Raw genomic sequence first — 19,242 nt, 5'->3', positions numbered from 1 at the left:
GGTAGATACCAAGTGTACCTCATCTTACTCAACCTATTACAGGTGAGTTTGTCGCTGAGTTTTACCTGCAACAGATGAGTAAGAAGGGACTTTGTTGCTGTCAGATTGTCAGATGACAGTGACATGTTTTAGGAGAGGAATTGAGAAAAAATTGAGAGCTGTACTTGAATCTGCTTTTTAAATAAAATGATCCTACTGCAGATGGGTTTGTCATTAGTCATTAGGTGCAGCAAGGAAGCATTTTAGCAGAGGGAAGAAGAGCTATTGATACAAGTTTAACTCTTTTTAGCTCCTGTTACTAAGTCCAATATTGCACGAGGGGTGGATTTATGATTTAATCTTGCTGCTGAAAGATGATTTTAAAAAAACCTTAACATAAAAGTGGGGAAAATTGGGACTTACTTTTGAAAATCAGAATTCTGCTGTCAGGTTTACATTTTTAGAACTGTTAAGGCACTTCATTTTCTACAGACTAATCCAATTAGCATATCTTTGCTGAAGAGCTTAAACCGCCTGGGGGTAACAAAGGTTGCCTCTTGTATTGGATGGTAGAGTGAGTGTGGCCAGCTAAACGCACCCCTGTCAACGATGGAGTGATAAAATCGGGAATACGCAAGAGGTCAGAATTGGAGGAGAGCAGAGATCGCGGAGGGTGATGGGGCTAGAGGGGTTTATGTTCCGAAAAGAGTAATGGTCAAAAGCAGAGCGAGCAGGCATGTAAGTGACATGACAGTGGGGCAACTGATCAACCTACTCCTGCTCCTCCTATTTCTTATCTTCTTATGTCAATAATCAGTTAGTGACAAGAGAATGTGCTTCCTGTCTGGGGGCAAAGGTCATGGAATGCGCTTCCTGTCCAGGAGCAAAGGTCAGCAAGGGGTCAGGGAAAAAAATAGCATTTCATGATTTTTACGAGTGTCACATGATTCATGAGATGGTGGGGCTGGCATTACTCGAAAAATTTCTCTGGGCTGGATTGAGGAAGTGCTCTAAATCGGAGAATGGGAAATAAATAGGAGAAGAAATTCCTTCTGCTATGCAAATAAAGGCAATTCTATGGAGGGAATTGGAAAGAATAAATAAATTATTCACATCAAAAGCAAAAACTCTACATCTAATGTGAGCGGTTGAGTTGGATTTTTTTAGTGTAAATAGTAGGGTAAGAGGATGAACAACTGGGAAAGATTGAACAACTCTTAAGCATGTTTTTATAAAATGGTGGATAAATACCTTTAGAAATATTGGCCCAGAAATTGCGGTCGGAGGCTTCCTGCAGGCGGATGCCTCCAACCTGAAAAATTTCTACAAATTTACCTGGTGGTTCGAAGACTTGTGGTCCTGGGCCTACGCGAAGGTCTACCTAGTGGCCCACGTATCCCAAGGAGATGGACACTTCGCACTTGTCCCTAGGATCACGTGTCCCAGCCCAACCGATCAAAGACGGGGGTATTCCCATTCATACTTATGAGGTGTGCTGTATGTATGGAATCACCATAAGTATGAATGGGAACACCCCCAAAAACATACACTTAACATAAATGTTTTAAAAAAATCACATTTAAAATTAATCAAAATGGAATTTAATTAATTAAAACAAAAATAATGTTTTGAAAAATAAATTTACATATTTTAAATGCTCTAAAAATAAACTTACATTATTAAACAGGATTTTAAATTATTGAAAAACATTTATTTTTCTGTCCTTTAAAATGCTTACGCTGATGAAAGCAGGCCATCCATCAGTCGTAAGAATTTCATGGGTACCATTTGCTGGGCAGAAGTTTTCTTCCGGATGCCTGTGATCTGTCGTGGATCCTTGACAGACCGCAAGTTCCAGGTTTTAGGCGCATGTGCTTCGCATACCTAAACCCGGAACTTGCGTGGCGCCCTTGGGGGCTGCAAATTCAGGACTATTATTTGTGAGGCGTATATCTTTCAGTACCATTTGAGTTGTGTAATATTCTTCACTTCATGTCAGTCATGTATATTGGTTTAGGAAATTTGCTGTATTACAGTCATAGATAAACAAGTTTGGCACAGTTTGGCTACAGTAAACGTTCAAAATCATCTTCCAGATCGTATACAATTGGTGATGTACAAATTTTAAAAAAAATTCTGTGAACAATCCCACTGCAGATCATATTGTCATTTAAATAAATGGCTAACCTATAAACCTGCTATCATTTTTAGAGGTCATATCCTGCTCCTACACCAAGAATTGCATAGTGGCTGAATTGTGACCAAATATGGGCGTTGTACAACAGTGCCTCAGGTGTAATGTGACTGGGATGTTTGCATTTTTTTTGCAAAGTTAGCAGTTTCACAGCAATAATGAAACTACAGCATTATTCTCATAATGTTGCCATACTTATAGTGATTTGAAGCCAACTGTTTGAAAGGGTGGGAAAGAGTTGAAAGAAACAAACTGTTTCCAGTGATTGAGGGGTCTAGAACAAGGGGACATAAACAATATTAAATCTAAGAGAATTGGGACAGAGAGCATGAGAAGCATTTTTACACAGAGAGTTGTGAGCAATGTTTCCTACAATTTTTGGGGGGCTGCGGTGCACCTTTAACAGACGACGGGCATGCACAGTTTTTCTAGTTAAAAGCCGGCTGCGGGGGACCTTCAGAGTGTCCCGCAACTGTGCAGCTTAAGAACATAAGAAATAGGAGTCGGCCATTTGGCCCCTTGAGCCTGATCTGTCATTCAATAACATCCTGGCTGATCTGATCATGGACTCACCTCTCCTTCCCTGCCCTCTCCCCATAATCCTCGACTCCCTTAACATTCAAAAATCTGTCTATCTCTACCTTAAATACATTCAATGCCTCCACAGCTCTCTTGGGTAGAGAATTCCAAAGATTCATGACGCACTGAGAGAAGAAATTCTTCCTCAATTTCCGTTTTAAATGAGCTGCCCCTTATTCTGAGACTATGTCCCCTAGTTCTAGATTCCCCCACGAGAGGAAACATCCCCTCTCCATCTACCCTATCAGGCCCCCTCAGAATCTTATGCATTTCAATAAGATCACCTCTCAGTTTTCTAAACTCCAATGAGTATAGGCATAACCTGCTCAACCTTTCTTCATAAGGCAACCCCTTCATCTCAGGAATCAATCTCGTGAACCTTCTCTGAACTGCCTCCAATGCAAGTATATCCCTCCTTAAATAAGGAGATCAAAACTGTACGCGGTACTCCAGGTGTGGTCTCATCTGTACAGTTGTAGCAGGATTTCCTTACCTTTACACGCGATCCCTCTTGCAATAAAGGCTAACATTCCAACATTGAGGGGAACATTGGTTGTGAGACTGTGGAACGCACCAATGGAGTAAGTTATTAAAGCAGAAACCATGTCAAAGTTTAACAAAAGTTTTGATAGGTGGTTGAAGGAAAGGGGAACAAAGGGATATGGGTACAGAGAAAGCATGTGGGGTCAGGACAACTGCTCATGTGGAGGATAAACTCCAACACATATTGGTTGGGTCAAACTGTTTGTTTCTATGTTTTCACTTCTGTTTAATTCTGTGTAACATGGGAAGCTATATGTCAAAGAATTCAACCGTTAAATATAGCTGTTGCTATTCTAAAATATTTTATTTTCCCTAAATGTTTTTTTGCAAAACTATAAAATATTTCCTAAAGCAAAAGCAGAAAATATTTTCTGATGAAGGGCTGTGCCTGAAACATCAACATTTTTCCTTTCTTTATAAATGCTGCCTTACTTGCTGAGTGTTTCCAGCATTTTCTGTTTTTGTTTCCAATTTCCAGCATTTAACAAAAAACATTAATCTTTCAGAAATTAAGCTTGGAAAAATGTTTAACTTAGTAATGTTTTTATTTTAAACAATGCTTAAGAAATTAAACTGACCATCAGTTTCTTCCTCTCCCAACCTCCTTTTCTAAATGAAGTGCAGCATGCACTGTACAAAAATGACTATCGTGTATGTTGGAATTGATGTGTAATGGTTTAATGAAAGTTGAGCCAAATTTAGAAGAGAATGTGAACACTATGAAGAAAGTATGGTTGTCTTGGGGCTGGGTTGCTGTATGCTAATCATGCAATGAGTTTAGAATTGGCTCTTTGAGTAGAGAAGGTCAAGGGTGCAATTGGTAACTACTTCATTACTGTATTTTATTTGGAATCTGAGGATAATTCTTTATGCAACATGACTCCATTGTAAGTCTTCTAAATAATCCAATATTAAAAATTCACATTTTCCTATCTTCTCTTCTAATTTATATTGTGAAGTCTGCGGGTTCTTAATGGGTATATTTATACAAAAAGTAATTGTCAATGAAAATAGCACATTTACATTGTTTTGTCACCTCCTCAGGAATCATAACCACAGGTTCCACACTGCCACGTTTTCTCTTTTATGTAGAGACGTATAAGGTGTCCTTCAGCAAAGATGGTCAAAAATGGAAGGTATACAAAGAAAGCAACAACAACGATGAACGGGTAAGCATGTTTGGAAATCTCAGCTGGTCTTAGCTGTTCATTGTTTAATGTAACCACATTTTGCTTGAGTATTATCTCAAAATATATATTTGCACTAATAGGCCATTTATTTATTTAATTTTAACATTTTCAAATACTAAACCGCTATAAACAAAGGTAGGTAAACATTGTGTTCTAAAGCTATAGCTGCCAATGTTTGATGCTTAGTGCGGCTATATGTAGGACATGTTTAAAATGTTTTATTCTCTTCTCAAAAGATAACATGATAAATATTAATTGCAGATATTTGAGGGCAATACTGATTACAGTCAATTGACCCGCAATAATTTCATTCCTGCCATCCTGGCACGTTATGTGCGTGTCATTCCACAAAGATGGAATCAGAGAATAGCCATTAAAGTGGAGTTAATAGGATGCCAGCAAGTACGATGTGAGTACATTTTGATTCAAATCAGAAAATCGTAATCTGAAAGGTATATTGGGCATGAAATTGACTAGACATTTTCAACCAATATTGATCAATGCATTATGATGTATCGTGTCTACAAATTTCCAGTTAATCTTTTATCAATACACCTGCAGTGCTTGTATAATAATCATTTAATCCTTCAGTGTGAATGTTCTCATGACTCAATAACCTGGTGTTCATAGACCATTACAAATGAAGAATTTGCATTTATATCATAGCTTTCACATCCTCAGGAAGTCGCAATGCACTTTATAGCCAATTAATCGAAAAACTTTACACTCAATTGTAGTCAATTATGCAGCCGCAGATGACCAGTGACTCATTCCAACTCTATTTTGGTTTCACAAAATGTGTCAGTGGTTTTGTCCAGTCTCCTCACATACTCCACACGTCCTATTGTATTTAGTGACATACGGAAATCACTACTGAAGTAATACACTAACCATAATAATTGAATATTCACTGGATAACTTAATTACTGTACGATGACAGCAAAGAATCTCTGGTCTCAGAAATGTTGAACTCCGAAGTCTTTAACTCTTATCTGTGTTCTTCATGAAATAGTCTGTAACCCTGGATCAGAAACCCTGATAAACGTTCTATACCCTCAGTTATTCAGCACCCTTCTAACTTGCCTCAGCAGTAGCGTCTGAATCATCAAAATGTACAGCACGGAAAGAGGCCCATCATGTCCGCACCGGCTGACAGTTATGCATCCTAATCCCACTTTCTAGCTTTTGGTCTGTAGCCCTGTAGGTTACAGCACTTCAAGTGCACATCCAAGTCAATTTTTAAATGTGGTGAGGGTTTCTGCCTCTACCACCCTTTCAAGCAGTGAGTTCCAGACCCCGAACACTCTCTAGTGAAGAAACTTCCCCTCTACCAATTACTTTAAATCTATGCCCCCTAGTTGTTGACCTCTCTGCTAAGGGAAATAGGTGCTTTCTATCCACTCTATCCAGGACCTTCATAATTTCATACACCTCAATAAGGTCTCCCCTCAGCCTCCTCTGTTCCAGAGAAAACAAACAGCCTATCCAATCTTTCCTCAAAGCTAAAATTCTCCAGTCCAGGCAACATCCTCGTAAATCTCCTCCATACCCTCTCTAGTGCAATCACATCTTTCTTGTGGTGACCAGAACTGCGCACAGTACTCCAACTGTGGCCGAACTAGAGCTTTATACATTTCAAGCATAACCACCCTACTCTTGTATTCTGTGCCTCGGTTAATAAAGGCAAGTATTCCGTATGCCGCCTTAACCACCTTATCTACCTGGCCTGCTACCTTCAAGGATCTGTGGACATGCACTGCAAGGTCCCTTTGTTCCTCTGCACTTTTCAGTGTCGTACCATTTAATGCGTATTCCCTTTCCTGGTTAGCCCCCTCCAAATGCATGAGCTCACACTTCTTCGGATTGAATTCCATTTGCTACTGTTCTGCCCACCTGACCAGTTCATTGATATCTTCCTGGTATCTTTGGAAATCTCTGCCCCAGAGGACTGTGGATGCTGAGTCTCTGAATGTATTCAAGGCTGAGATAGATAGATTTTTGGAGTCTAGGGGATTCGAGGGATATGGAGATTGGGCGGAAAAGTGGAGTTGCGGTTGAAGATCAGCCACGATCTTATTGAACGGCGGAGCAGGCTCGATGGGCCATAGGGCCTACTCTTGCTCCTATTTCTTATGTTCCTGCAGTCGACAGCATTCTTCTTCATTATCAACCACCCAGCCGATTTTAGTATCATCTGCAAACTTCTTAATCATACCCCCTACATTCAAGTCTAAATCATTGATATATACAGACAGGCTAAGTGAGTGGGCAAAAATCTGGCAGATGGAGTATAATGTGGGAAAATGTGAGGTTATCCACCTTGGCAGAAAAAATAGAAAAGCAAATTACAATTTAAATGGAGAAAAATTGCAAAGTGAGCAGGCTATGCCTATACTCATGGAGTTTAGAAGACTGAGAGGTGATCTTAATGAAATGTATAAGATTCTGAGGGGGCCTGACAGGGTAGATGGAGAGAGGATGTTTTCCCTCGTGGGGGAATCCAGAACTAGGGGACATAGTCTCAGAATAAGGGGCCACCCATTTAAAACTGAAATGAGGAATTTCTTCTCCCAGAGGATTTAAATCTATGGAATTCTCTGCCCCAGAGAACTGTGGCAGCTGGGCCATTAAATATATTTAAGGCGGAGATAGACAGATTTTTGAACGATAAGGGAGTCCAGGGTTATGGGGAGAGGGCAGGGAAGTAGAGGTGAGTCCATGATCAGATCAGCCATGATCTTATTGAATGGCGGAGCAGGCTCGATGGGCCAAATGGCCTAATCCTGCTCCTATTTCCTGTGTTCTTATGCCACAAAAAGCAATAGACCTTGTACTGAGCCCCATGGAACACCACCGGAAACAGCCATCAACTATTACCCTTTGCTTCCTGTCTCTGAGCCAATTTTGGATCCAACTTGCCACTTTGCCTTGGATCCCATTGGCTTTTATTTTCATGACCAGTCTGCCATGTGGGACCTTATCAAAAGCTTTGCTAAAATCCACATAACTACATCAAACGCACTGCCCTCATCGACTCTCCTTGTTACCTCCACAAAAAATTCAATCATGTTGGTCAGACACGACCTTTCCTGAACAAATCCATGCTGACTGTTCGTGATATATCCGTGTCTTACTAATTGAAGATTTATCCTGTCCCTCAGAATTTTTTCCAATAATATTTCCAGCACTGAGGTTAGGCTGACTGGCTTGCAATTACTCGGTCTATCCCTTTCTACTTTTTTTAAAAAAGGTACCACGTTAGCAGTCCTCCAATCCTCTGGCACCACACCTGTAGCCAGAGAGGATTCGAAAATCCTCTGAACCTGGTTCCTGAGGGATTTTCAGAAATCCGAAGGATGAGAAAATCACCGGGCTTGATTTTATCAGTAATTGGCAATAGTGGATTGGCCGCCTACCTTACACCCCACCTGATGGATTTTCCTTTCCGTTGAAAATGGTGTAGGTGTAAAGCATACGGCCAAGCCGCTGCCACCATGTCTCATGTGGTGGGAACAGTTAAAATCCACCCCATTGTGTCCAAATTGTTATTGACAATTCTTGAGAGAAGCTTGTTTTTAAATGCTGCTTTTATTATCCAGTGTCTTGCTATAAAATGTTTTAACTTATTTCAGTAATAAAATCCAGGTAAAATTCTATATATATAATTAACATTGATGAGTGGGTTGAAACATTCCATTTCAAAATGTAATGAAAACTCCTGTGTCAGGCTCGATCCTAAGGCAGAGTTAAGTTAAACGTGTCAACATGTACTTGCAGTATTATCTACGCTGGTAGGTGGCGCTGTGATGGGCAACTTCAGTGTTGACCAGTTGTGTAACAGTTGAAAGAACAGAGCTCCAACTGTAAAGTTCTGATGTGAGTTGGCACACACTGTCCCACTGTGCCTACCAAGGGCCTTTCCAGTAATGAGAGACACAGATGCTAGATTAAAAACTTCTTTACAGATATTAAAAGAAATAGATTCAGATAAAGTTCCAAATTCAGAATAAGATTAAGCATTCATTCAGTTATATAGAATGCCTCCACTTTCGACCATATGTTTGGAATTCTCTTTTGTTGTTTGTTTGTGGGTCTGAGCATTTATTTCCTCTCGAAGTATCCCTTATCGGAGTAGAGTACTTAGGTTCCATTGGCTGTGTAAGAAGTCTGAAGTGATATGTAGCAGTCATAACTGCCACCCTCCCCAATCCTACAGCAATTTCCCCTGCCCAGTATGATCACAGTATGGTTGAATTTGTAATACAGATTGAGGGTGAGGAAGTAGTGTCTCAAACGAGCGTACTATGCTTAAACAAAGGGGACTACAGTGGGATGAGGGCAGAGTTGGCTAAAGTAGACTGGGAACACAGTCTTAAACGGTGGCACAATTGAGGAACAGTGGAGGACTTTTAAAGAGCTCTTTCATAGTGCTCAACTAAAATATATTCCAATGAAAAAGAAGGGCGGTAAAAGAAGATATAACCAGCCGTGGATAACCAAGGAAATAAAGGAGAGTATCAAATTAAAAACCAATGCGTATAAGGTGGCCAAGGTTAGTGGGAAACTAGAAGATTGGGAAAATTTTAAACGACAGCAAAGAATGACTAAGAAAGCAATAAAGAAAGGAAAGATAGATTACGAAAGTAAACTTGCGCAAAACAGAAAAACAGATAGTAAAAGCTTTTACCGATATATAACACGGAAAAGAGTGACTAAAGCAAATGTTGGTCCCTTAGAAGATGAGAAGGGGGATTTAATAATGGGAAATGTTGAAATGGCTGAGACCTTAAACAATTATTTTGCTTCGATCTTCACAGTGGAAGACACAAAAACCATGCCAAAAATTGCTGGTCACAGGAATGTGGGAAGGGAGGACCTTGAGACAATCACTATCACTAGTGGGGTAGTGCTGGACAGGCTAATGGGACTCAAGGTAGACAAGTCCCCTTGTCCTGATGAAATGCATTCCAGGGTATTAAAAGAGATGGCGGAAGTTATAGCAGATGCATTCGTTATAATCTACCAAAATTCTCTGGACTCTGGGGAGGTACCAGCAGATTGGAAAGCAGCTAATGTAACGCCTCTGTTTAAAAAAGGGGGCAGACAAAAGGCAGGTATCTATAGGCCAGTTAGTTTAACATCTGTAGTGGGGAAAATGCTTGAAGTTATCATGAAGGAAGAAATAGCGGGACAGCTAGATAGGAATAGTGCAATCAAGCAGATGCAACATGGATTCATGAAGGGGAAATCATGTTGAACTAATTTACTGGAATTCTTTGAGGATATAACGAGCATGGTGGATAGAGGTGTACCGATGGATGTGGTGTATTTAGATTTCCAAAAGGCATTCGATAAGGTGCCACACAAAAGATTACTGCAGAAGATAGAGGTACACGGAGTCAGAGGAAATGTATTAGCATGGATAGAGAATTGGCTGGCGAACAGAAAGCAGAGAGTCGGGATAAATGGGTCCTTTTTGGGTTGGAAATCGGTGGTTAGTGGTGTGCCATAGGGATCGGTGCTGGGACCACAATTGTTTACAATATACATAGATGACCTGGAAGAGGGGACAGAGTGTAGTGCAACAAAATTTGCAGATGACACAAAGATTAGTGGGAAAGCGGGTTGTGTAGAGGACACAGAGAGGCTGCAAAGAGATTTAGATAGGTTAAGCGAATGGGCTAAGGTTTGGCAGATGGAATACAATGTCGGAATATATGAGGTCATCTATCTTGGAGGAAAAAAAACAGTAAAAGGGAATATTATTTGAATGGGGAGAAATCACAACATGTTGCGGTGCAGAGGGATCTGGGGGTCCTTGTGCATGAAACCCAAAAAGTTAGTTTGCAGGTGCAGCAGGTAATCAGGAAGGCAAATGGAATGTTGGCCTTCATTGCGAGAGGGATGTAATACAAAAGCAGGGAGTTTCTGCTGCAACTGTACAGGGTATTGGTGAGGCCGCACATGGAGTACTGCATGCAGTTTTGGTCACCTTACTTAAGGAAGGATATACTAGCCTTGGAGGGGGTACAGAGACGTTCACTTGGCTGATTCCGGAGATGAGGGGGTTACCTTATGATGATAGATTGAGTAGACTGGGTTTTTACTCATTGGCGTTCAGAAGGATGAGGGGTGATCTTATAGAAACATTTAAAATAATGAAAGGGATAGACAAGATAGAGGCAGAGAGATTGTTTCCACTGGTCGTGGAGACTAGAATTAGGGGGCATAGCCTCAAAATACGGGGGAGCCAATTTAAAACCGAGTTGAGAAGGAATTTCTTCTCCCAGAGGGTTGTGAATCTGTGGAATTCTCTGCCCAAGGAAGCAGTTGAGGCTAGCTCATTGAATGTATTCAAGTCACAGATAGATAGATTTTTAACCAATAAGGGAATTAAGGGTTATGGGGAGCGGGCGGGTAAGTGGAGCTGAGTCCATGGCCAGATCAGCCATGATCTTATTGAATGGCGGAGCAGGCTCGAGGGGCTAGATGGCCTACTCCTGTTCCTAATTCTTATGTTCTTATGTCTCCCCCACCCCCCCCCCCCACCAATGCCTCAATGGCATTGAGTCCAAAAGCGGGACTCATTTTAGCAGATTTCTGCCATTGTTACCCTGCCCACCCCTTGTGCTGACTTTGGAATCAGAGCTTGATTTTTGGATTGAGGCCTTTCAGAGACCAGGTGGAGGAGAGGGGAGCTGATCCCACAGTCTACACCCCTATTGGGAACCAAATGAGGACCTGCAGCAAGGATGTGGTGGTGGGGAGGGCAGAAGCACAGTTTTGCACAAATGTCCCTCTCTTTCCAACCCTTCCCCACCCCAAGAAGGAAATCCTGGTCTGGGGGAGGAGAGGGTAGCTTCCCCATGTCCTCTCCTCCCCTTCGCCATTGGAATGACATTCCAGAACCATGCATCACATTAATGACATCACCACCTCTTCCCTCTCCTCTCCCCTTTTGCCCCTCTTTTTTTCGCCTTCCTCTTCACTCCCATGCTCTCCCCAACCCCTTCTTTCCCCTCCCCATGCCTCTCTAATGTACCCTTTCCTCTTTCCATTCCTCTTGCTCTCTTCCCCCTCCCTTTCCTTCTCTTCCTCGCTGCCAACAAGGTCCAGTTATTCCCCACCCTCTGACCCTGCTTCACCTGAATATCACACTTGGCCTTAGCTCCCATGTGCAGTGTCACTGAACATCAACTAATCAATATATTTACAAAAATGAATGGTGCATTTTGTTAAGAACATAGGAACCTAAGAATTAGGAGCAGCAGTAGGCCAAACAGCACTTTAAGCCTGCTCCACCATTCAAAATTATCATGGCTGATCTTCGACCTCAACTCCACTTTCCTGCCTGATCCCCATATCCCTTGATTCCCTTAGAGTCCAAAAATCTACCGATCTCTGTCTTGAATATACTCAACGACTGAGAATCCACAGCCCTCTGGGGTAGAGAATTCCAAAGAATCACAATGTTCTGAGTGAATAAATTTCTCCTAATCTCAGTTCTAAATGACCTCCCCTTAAAGTTGATGAAAATTAGATGAAAATCAGCCATGGAAATTACTCCGTTCAATATTATCATATGAATACTTAATGTGTTCATCTCTCATCCATGTGTCCACTACTTTAATGAAGGCTTATTTTAAATTATCAGATATAACAACTTGATGTGTGATCAGTTATCCAATGATAATATAGCATAGGAAGATTTCCTGCTGTATTTTCTTCTCATGCAAATATAGTTTCTAATACAATACTTTATAGTTAAGCACCTTGGAACATTTTGCTATATTAAAGGCACTATATAAATGCAAGTTGTTTTGAATTGAAATAAAATTAGACACCGTCTACTCTTAATTCAAATATGATCATTTGATTTTTGACACTAAATTCCTACTTTGTTATTTAAATTGCTTAATTCAAATTATTGGATAATTCATTTTTTTAAGCACATAAAGAACTTTGAATTATCAGGAGTAAACTGTAACCTAAGTTTTAATTTCCCTGATGGTGGATTGGGAATCCACGCCTTCTTTGGGAGCAAGACCTTTGAATTAATTCTGGAGATCTAGACGCAGCAGAATGCAGTTGAGAAAGGAGGAGATTGGGGAGACGGATGGGATGCGAAACTTGAAAAAATGGAATATATAGGGGAAGACGTTCTGCTCTGGGGGCTGGCTATTAATAGGCAGAGGAAGGATCTCAATAAAATTAAAATATCACTGCTGTAATCACTTAAGTGACTATCTTTTGATTCAACGCAATGGATATGTGGTGTTGTCCACATATACCGTACAGTAAACTGTAACCTAAGTTTTAATTTCCCTGACGGTGGATTGGGAATCCAAGCTTTCTTTGGGAGCCAACTCAAATCGCACGGGGTAGCCTGGAGAAGGAATTCATAGAATGCATACGGGATTGTTTCTTAGAACAGTATGTTACAGAACCTACAAGGGAGCAAGCTATCTTAGATCTCGTCCTGTGCAATGAGACAGGAAAAATAAACGATCTCCTAGTAAAAGATCCTCTCGGAATGAATGATCACCGTATGGTTGAATTTGTAATACAGATTGAGGGTGAGGAAGTTGTGTCTCAAACGAGCGTACTATGCTTAAACAAAGGAGACTACAGTGGGATGAGGGCAGAGTTGGCTAAAGTAGACTGGAAACACAGACTAAACGGTGGCACAATTGAGGAACATTGGAGGACTTTTAAGGAGCTCTTTCATAGTGCGCAACAAAAATATATTCCAGTGAAAAAGAAGGGTGGTAAGAGAAGGGATAACCAGCCGTGGATAACCAAGGAAATAAAGGAGAGCATCAAATCAAAGACCAATGCGTACAAGGTGGCCAAGGTTAGTGGGAAACGAGAAGATTGGGAAAATTTTAAACATCAGCAAAGAATGACTAAAAAAGCAATAAAGAAAGGAAAGATAGATTACGAAAGTAAACTTGCGCAAAACATAAAAACAGATAGCAAAAGCTTTTACAGATATAAAACAGAAAAGAGTGACTAAAGTAAATGTTGGTTCCTGAGAAGATGAGAAAGGGGGATTTAATAATGGGAAATGTGGAAATGGCTGAGACCTTAAACAATTATTTTGCTTCGGTCTTCACAGTGGAAGACACAAAAACCATGCCAAAAATTGCTGGTCACAGGAATGTGGGAAGGGAGGACCTTGAGACAATCACTATCACTAGGGAGGTAGTGCTGGACAGGCTAATGGGACTCAAGGTAGACAAGTCCCCTGGTCCTGATGAAATGCATCCCAGGGTATTAAAAGAGATGGCGGAAGTTATAGCAGATGCATTCGTTATAATCTACCAAAATTCTCTGGACTCTGGGGAGGTACCAGCGGATTGGAAAGCAGCTAATGTAACGCCTCTGTTTAAAAAAGGGGGCAGACAAAAGGCAGGTAACTATAGGCCAGTTAGTTTAACATCTGTAGTGGGGAAACTGCTTGAAACTATCATTAAGGAAGAAATAGCGGGACATCTAGATAGGAATAGTGCAATCAAGCAGACGCAGCATGGATTCATGAAGGGGAAATCATGTTGAACTAATTTACTGGAATTCTTTGAGGATATAACGAGCATGGTGGATATAGGTGTACCGATGGATGTGGTGTATTTAGATTTCCAAAAGGCATTCAATAAGGTGCCACACAAAAGGTTACTGCAGAAGATAGAGGTACGCGGAGTCAGAGGAAATGTATTAGCATGGATAGAGAATTGGCTGGCGAACAGAAAGCAGAGAGTCGGGATAAATGGGTCCTTTTTGGGTTGGAAATCGGTGGTTAGTGGTGTGCCACAGGGATCAGTGCTGGGACTACAACTGTTTACAATATACATAGATGACCTGGAAGAGGGGACAGAGTGTAGTGTAACAAAATTTGCAGATGACACAAAGATTAGTGGGAAAGCGGGTTGTGTAGAGGACAGAGAGAGGCTGCAAAGAGATTTAGATATGTTAAGCGAATGGGCTAAGGTTTGGCAGATGGAATACAATTTCGGAAAGTGTGAGGTCATCCACCTTGGGGGAAAAAAAACAGTAAAAAGGAATATTATTTGAATGGGGAGAAATTATAACATGCTGCGGTGCAGAGGGACCTGGGAGTCCTTGTGCATGAAACTCTTTTTGGAGTTTATCTGAAAAACATAAAACATTAATCGGTGCCACCCGACCTGGATGACACACCAGACATTTACAAGGCCCCTTTTTTTTTCTTTTTTGTGGTTTATTTTTGTGTTTTTCTTTTTTTTTTTGGCACTAAAATCACATTTTTTCCTCCAGTGCCCCCTATAAAAGGGGAGGGGGACACTAAAAGCACCGGCAATTAAAACAAATTAAACTTTAAAACGTAAAATCAAATTAAAATTTGGTTGCCGGGCGTGATGATGCACTCCAGTCCCTCCGGTGCCCACCTCTCGCGGAAGGCCGCGAGCGTACCGGTGGACACCGCATGCTCCATCTCCAAGGACACCCTGGACTGGATGTAAGAGCGGAAGAGAGGTAGGCAGTCAGGTTGAACGACCGCCCACTGCCTGGACCGGCTGATGGTACCCTTGGCCGTGCCCAGAAGCAGTCCTACGAGAGGCTCTCGGACCTACCCGCTCCCCTCCGCACAGGGTGCCCAAAGATCAGGAGAGTGGGACTGAAGTGCAGCCAGAATTTCAGGAGCAGCCCCTTTAAATAATGGAACAGGGGCTGCAACCTTGTGCACTCAATAAAAACATGGAACACGGACTCCTCCAGACCGCAGAAATTGCAGGCGGCCTGGGAGTCCGTGAACCGGCTTAAAAATTTGTTGCACGGCACTGCTCCGTGCACCACCCTCCAGGCTAAGTCCCCGATGAATAGTGGGAGGACTCCCGCATAGAGTGCCCTCCATCGGGGACCCCCGCCTCCTCCGGACGGCAAGATGGTACGCCATGGCGTGTCCGGACGGCCGGCGAGGATGGCAAAGTTGAGAGTGTGCAGGAGCAGCCCGTACAGGAAACCCCTCCGCGCGGAACTGAAAGACACGGAGGGGATTTCCCCGAGGCGGCTCAAGTTGTGAGGCGCCGGCCCCCGAGGGAGGTTCCGGGGTATGGCGCCAATGAGGAATTCCGTCCGGACGGGGGTCAGTTCGGACGGGATCTCCCCACGTGCTTGAGCCTCCTCGATGCACCTAACAGAGTCAGGGCCCAAAGCTGTTTTTAGCGACTCGATGGCTTCGGCCGCGCGGCGGACGTCTGCTGAATTTAGGCGCCGCGCCAGCGTGCCTCCGCCATCGAGCAGGTCCCTGACCCTGGTCACCTCACCAGCCACAGCCCCCTCTTCCGACCGCCACATAAAACCTCGGTCGTGGAGGTACTGATTCCCGAACAGCGGCTCCTGCAGGACGGCCGCCACTCCAGCCGGTGGAGAGCTGCGCTTGGTGGAGACTTTGTTCCAGACCCTGATGAGTTCCTTGTAAAAGACAGGCAGCTCCTGGAGGGCGGTCCTGACACCCCCCAAGTTCACAAACAGGAGCTGCGTGTCGTAATTGAGGTCGCGCTGCTGGCGGAAGAAATACGTCGCCAGAGCACACCACCTAGGAGGGGGCTCGACGTAAAGGTATCTCTGCAGGGTCTGAAGACGGAAAGTCGCGAGCTGGGTGCTGACGCACACCAACGACTGACCGCCCTCCTCAAGCGGGAGACTCAAGACCGCGGCAGAGACCCAGTGCTTCCTGTTGTTCCAGAACAAGTCCACCAGCTTCTTCTGTATCTTGGCGACAAACGCAGGGGGAGGGGTCAAAGTGACCAGCCGGTACCACAACATTGCGGCCACCAGCTGGTTTATGACTAGCGCTCGACCCCTGTAGGACAGCACTCGGAGCAGTCCTGTCCAGCGCCCTAGGCGAGCGGCGACCTTGGCCTCCAGCTCCTGCCAGGCTCCCTCGTCGGGGCTAAGGTAGACTCCCAGATAGAGGAGATGGGTCGTGCTCCAGGCAAAAGGCCTGAGCTCCTCCGGCAGGGAGTCCACCCGCCACTGACCCACCAGGAGTCCGGAACATTTCTCCCAGTTGATCCTGGCGGAGGACGCGGCCGAGTAAATCTCCTGGCACTCGCATCCTCCGCAGGTCAGCGGGATCCTCCGCAGGTCAGCGGGATCCTCTACCGCGAGGAGCACGTCATCGGCGTAAGCCAAGAGGACGACCTCCACGCCCGGCCCTTGCAGAGCCAATCCCGTCAACCTCGTCCGCAGGAGGCGCAGGAAAGGCACCACGCAGACGGCATATAACTGGCCGGACATGGGGCATCCCTGGCGCACCCCTCTCCTAAAGCGAAGGGGCGCCGTCAAGGACCCGTTAACCTTAATCAGACACTCTGCGGCGGCGTACAAAAGTCGGATCCGGGCGACGAAATGCGTCCCGAACCTGAAAGCGCGCAGAGTTCCGAGCAGATAGTCGTGATCCACCCTGTCGATCGCCTTCTCTTGGTCAAGAGATAGGAAGGCAACCGACAGACCAGCCTCCTGGGAATGATGGATGAGGTCCCGGACCAGATGGATGTTGTCATGGATTGTCCAGCCCAGGACCGTATAGGACTGGTCGGGGTGGATCATGTGGTCCAGCACGGCACCAAGGCGAGCAGACATCGCCCTGGCGAAGATTTTGTAGTCCGTGCTGAGGAGGGAGACCGGGAGCCAGTTCTTAAGGAGGCGGAGATCGCCCTTCTTAGGCAGCAGGACGATGACTGCCCTGCACCAAGAGAGGGGCATCTCCCCGGTCGCCAGACTTTCCCCCAGGACCCGCGCGTAGTCGCCCCCCAAGACGTCCCAGAACGCCCTGTGGAACTCCACGGTCAGCCCGTCCAGCCCCGGGGTTTTTCCCCTCGAGAGCCGGGCTTAGCCGAGCTTCCAAAGTCCGGGCTGACTTTCGGCAGGTCCTCCCACAAAACTCTGCGCGCTTCCTCGCTGGACGGTTTCGGAGAGAACAGAGCCCCGTAATATTCACGGGCCCTGTTGTTGACACCCTCCGGATCCGAGACGAGAGAGCCGTCGTCTGCCAGCAGTGTCAAGAGCTGCTTACGGACATTCTGCCTTTTTTCCAGCGAGTAGAAGAAGGGGGAGCCGCGGTCCAGATCCCGCAGGAACCGGATCCGCGACCTCACGAACGCGCCTCGGGACCCGACGAGCTGCAGGTCCTTCAGCGCGGCCTTCTTAGCTTCATACACCGTCCGCAGGGCCGGGTCCTTGACGACTTGACCGAGACGGGATTCCAGGTCGAGCACCTCTTTTTCTAGGCGCCCGACCCTGGCCGCCCGCCTCTTGGTCGACCCCCTCGCGTACTCTTGACAGAAGACGCGGGCGTGAGCCTTGCCCACGTCCCACCATAGCCTCAAGGAGGGGAAGCCCCCCTGCTTCCTTCTCCAGTCGGACCAGAATCGACGGAACGAGTCCTGGAACCGCACGTCCTCCAGCAGCCGGTTGTTAAAGTGCCAGTACGCGGACCCCGTCCTCGCGCGGAGCGAAGCGAGCTCCGCCCACACCAGGTGGTGATCCGAACACGGCACCGGCCGCATGGAGGCCGCCGGGACACAGTAAACGTACGCCCAAGACGCGTAAAGGCGGTCGACTCTGGAACATCCTACTCCAGGCCTCACCCAAGTAAAGGCGCTGGAGTCGGGGTGGAGATTTCGCCAGACATCCACCAAGTCGAAGGACCCGACCAGGTCCCTCAACTTCTCCATCGCCGTCATGCACTGCGGGGCACCGGAGCGGTCCCTCGCCTCGAGGGTGCAGTTAAAATCCCCCCCGAGGACAATGCAGTCGCCGACGTCGACAGAGCCAAGAAGAGCGGACACTTCTTCGAAGAAGCGCGCTTGCTGCGGGCCGGGCTGAGGGGCGTACACGTTCACGAGATGGAGCGGCACATCCCCCAGGCGAACCGTTACGTGCAGCAAGCGGCCTGGCACGGGCTCCTCGACCCCCAAGATCTCCGGCTGAAAATGCGGGCCTAGCAAGATGGCCACCCCACTAGAAGTGGCGGTGAGGTGGCTCATGCGGACCTCTCCTTGCCATTCCAGGAGCCACGTGGCTTCGTCTCCCGGAATGGTGTGGGTTTCTTGCAGGAAGCACACCGCATATTTCCCCTCCCGCAGGAGCGAAAAATTGTCAAATCTACGGCGTGCCCCTCTGCCGCCGTTGATGTTGAGGCTGGCTATGGTTATCTTCATGGCAAAAGCATAGTGCAACCTCTACCTTAACCTATTGTGGGGGAGGGAGCGGAGTCTTTTGTTGACCTCCACTCCCTCCGCAGCCCAGCGAGGAGTCCCTCGAGCTCGCGCTGCTCAAGGTATTGCACCTTTGTCAAGAGCCCGCCCGCGGCCAAGGTTTTAGCGGCGGCGCGGACGGACTCCTTGATCAGCTCTGGCTCGGACCATTTTCCCAGGGCCAGATGGGCTTGGTTACGGTGACCCTGGTTCTGGGCCAAAAAGTTTGCAGGAATGAGGAGGGTCTCAGCGGCGGTCGCGAGCAGATCCACCGCCTCACTGGCGGTGGACTCTAGATCTTCTCCCGCATCCCCCACCGAGTCTCCGTCCTCCTCCAGGAGGTGGCCGCCAGCAGCCGGCCCATCGACCGCACAAGGTACGGCAAACGACCCGGCCGCTCCATCCGGCCCTGGCTCTGCCCCGATCCCACCCCCAGGATCGTCGGCAGAGGAGTCCCCACTGGGCTCTTTAAAAAGTGGTGCTGGGTCGGGAAACGACAGCGGAAGGGGTTCTCCCT

The 19,242-nt window shown here is 45.7% G+C and overlaps 1 protein-coding gene across 1 annotated transcript in view; it reads left to right on the top strand.

Annotated features, from left to right (window-relative positions):
• The window catches only part of dcbld1 (discoidin, CUB and LCCL domain containing 1), a 172,886-nt gene that overhangs the window by 128,232 nt on the left and 25,412 nt on the right, over positions 1-19,242 (top strand). The window contains exons 11-12 of the mRNA XM_070884221.1: positions 4,340-4,464; positions 4,747-4,894. Of these exons, the coding sequence (XP_070740322.1) occupies positions 4,340-4,464; positions 4,747-4,894 (273 nt within the window). The remainder of the gene's footprint in view (positions 1-4,339; positions 4,465-4,746; positions 4,895-19,242) is intronic.

This window comes from Pristiophorus japonicus, chromosome 7 (assembly GCF_044704955.1).
Source record: "Pristiophorus japonicus isolate sPriJap1 chromosome 7, sPriJap1.hap1, whole genome shotgun sequence".
Classification (NCBI taxonomy): domain Eukaryota; kingdom Metazoa; phylum Chordata; class Chondrichthyes; family Pristiophoridae; genus Pristiophorus; species Pristiophorus japonicus.
This window is presented reverse-complemented; position numbering and strand designations above follow the sequence as displayed.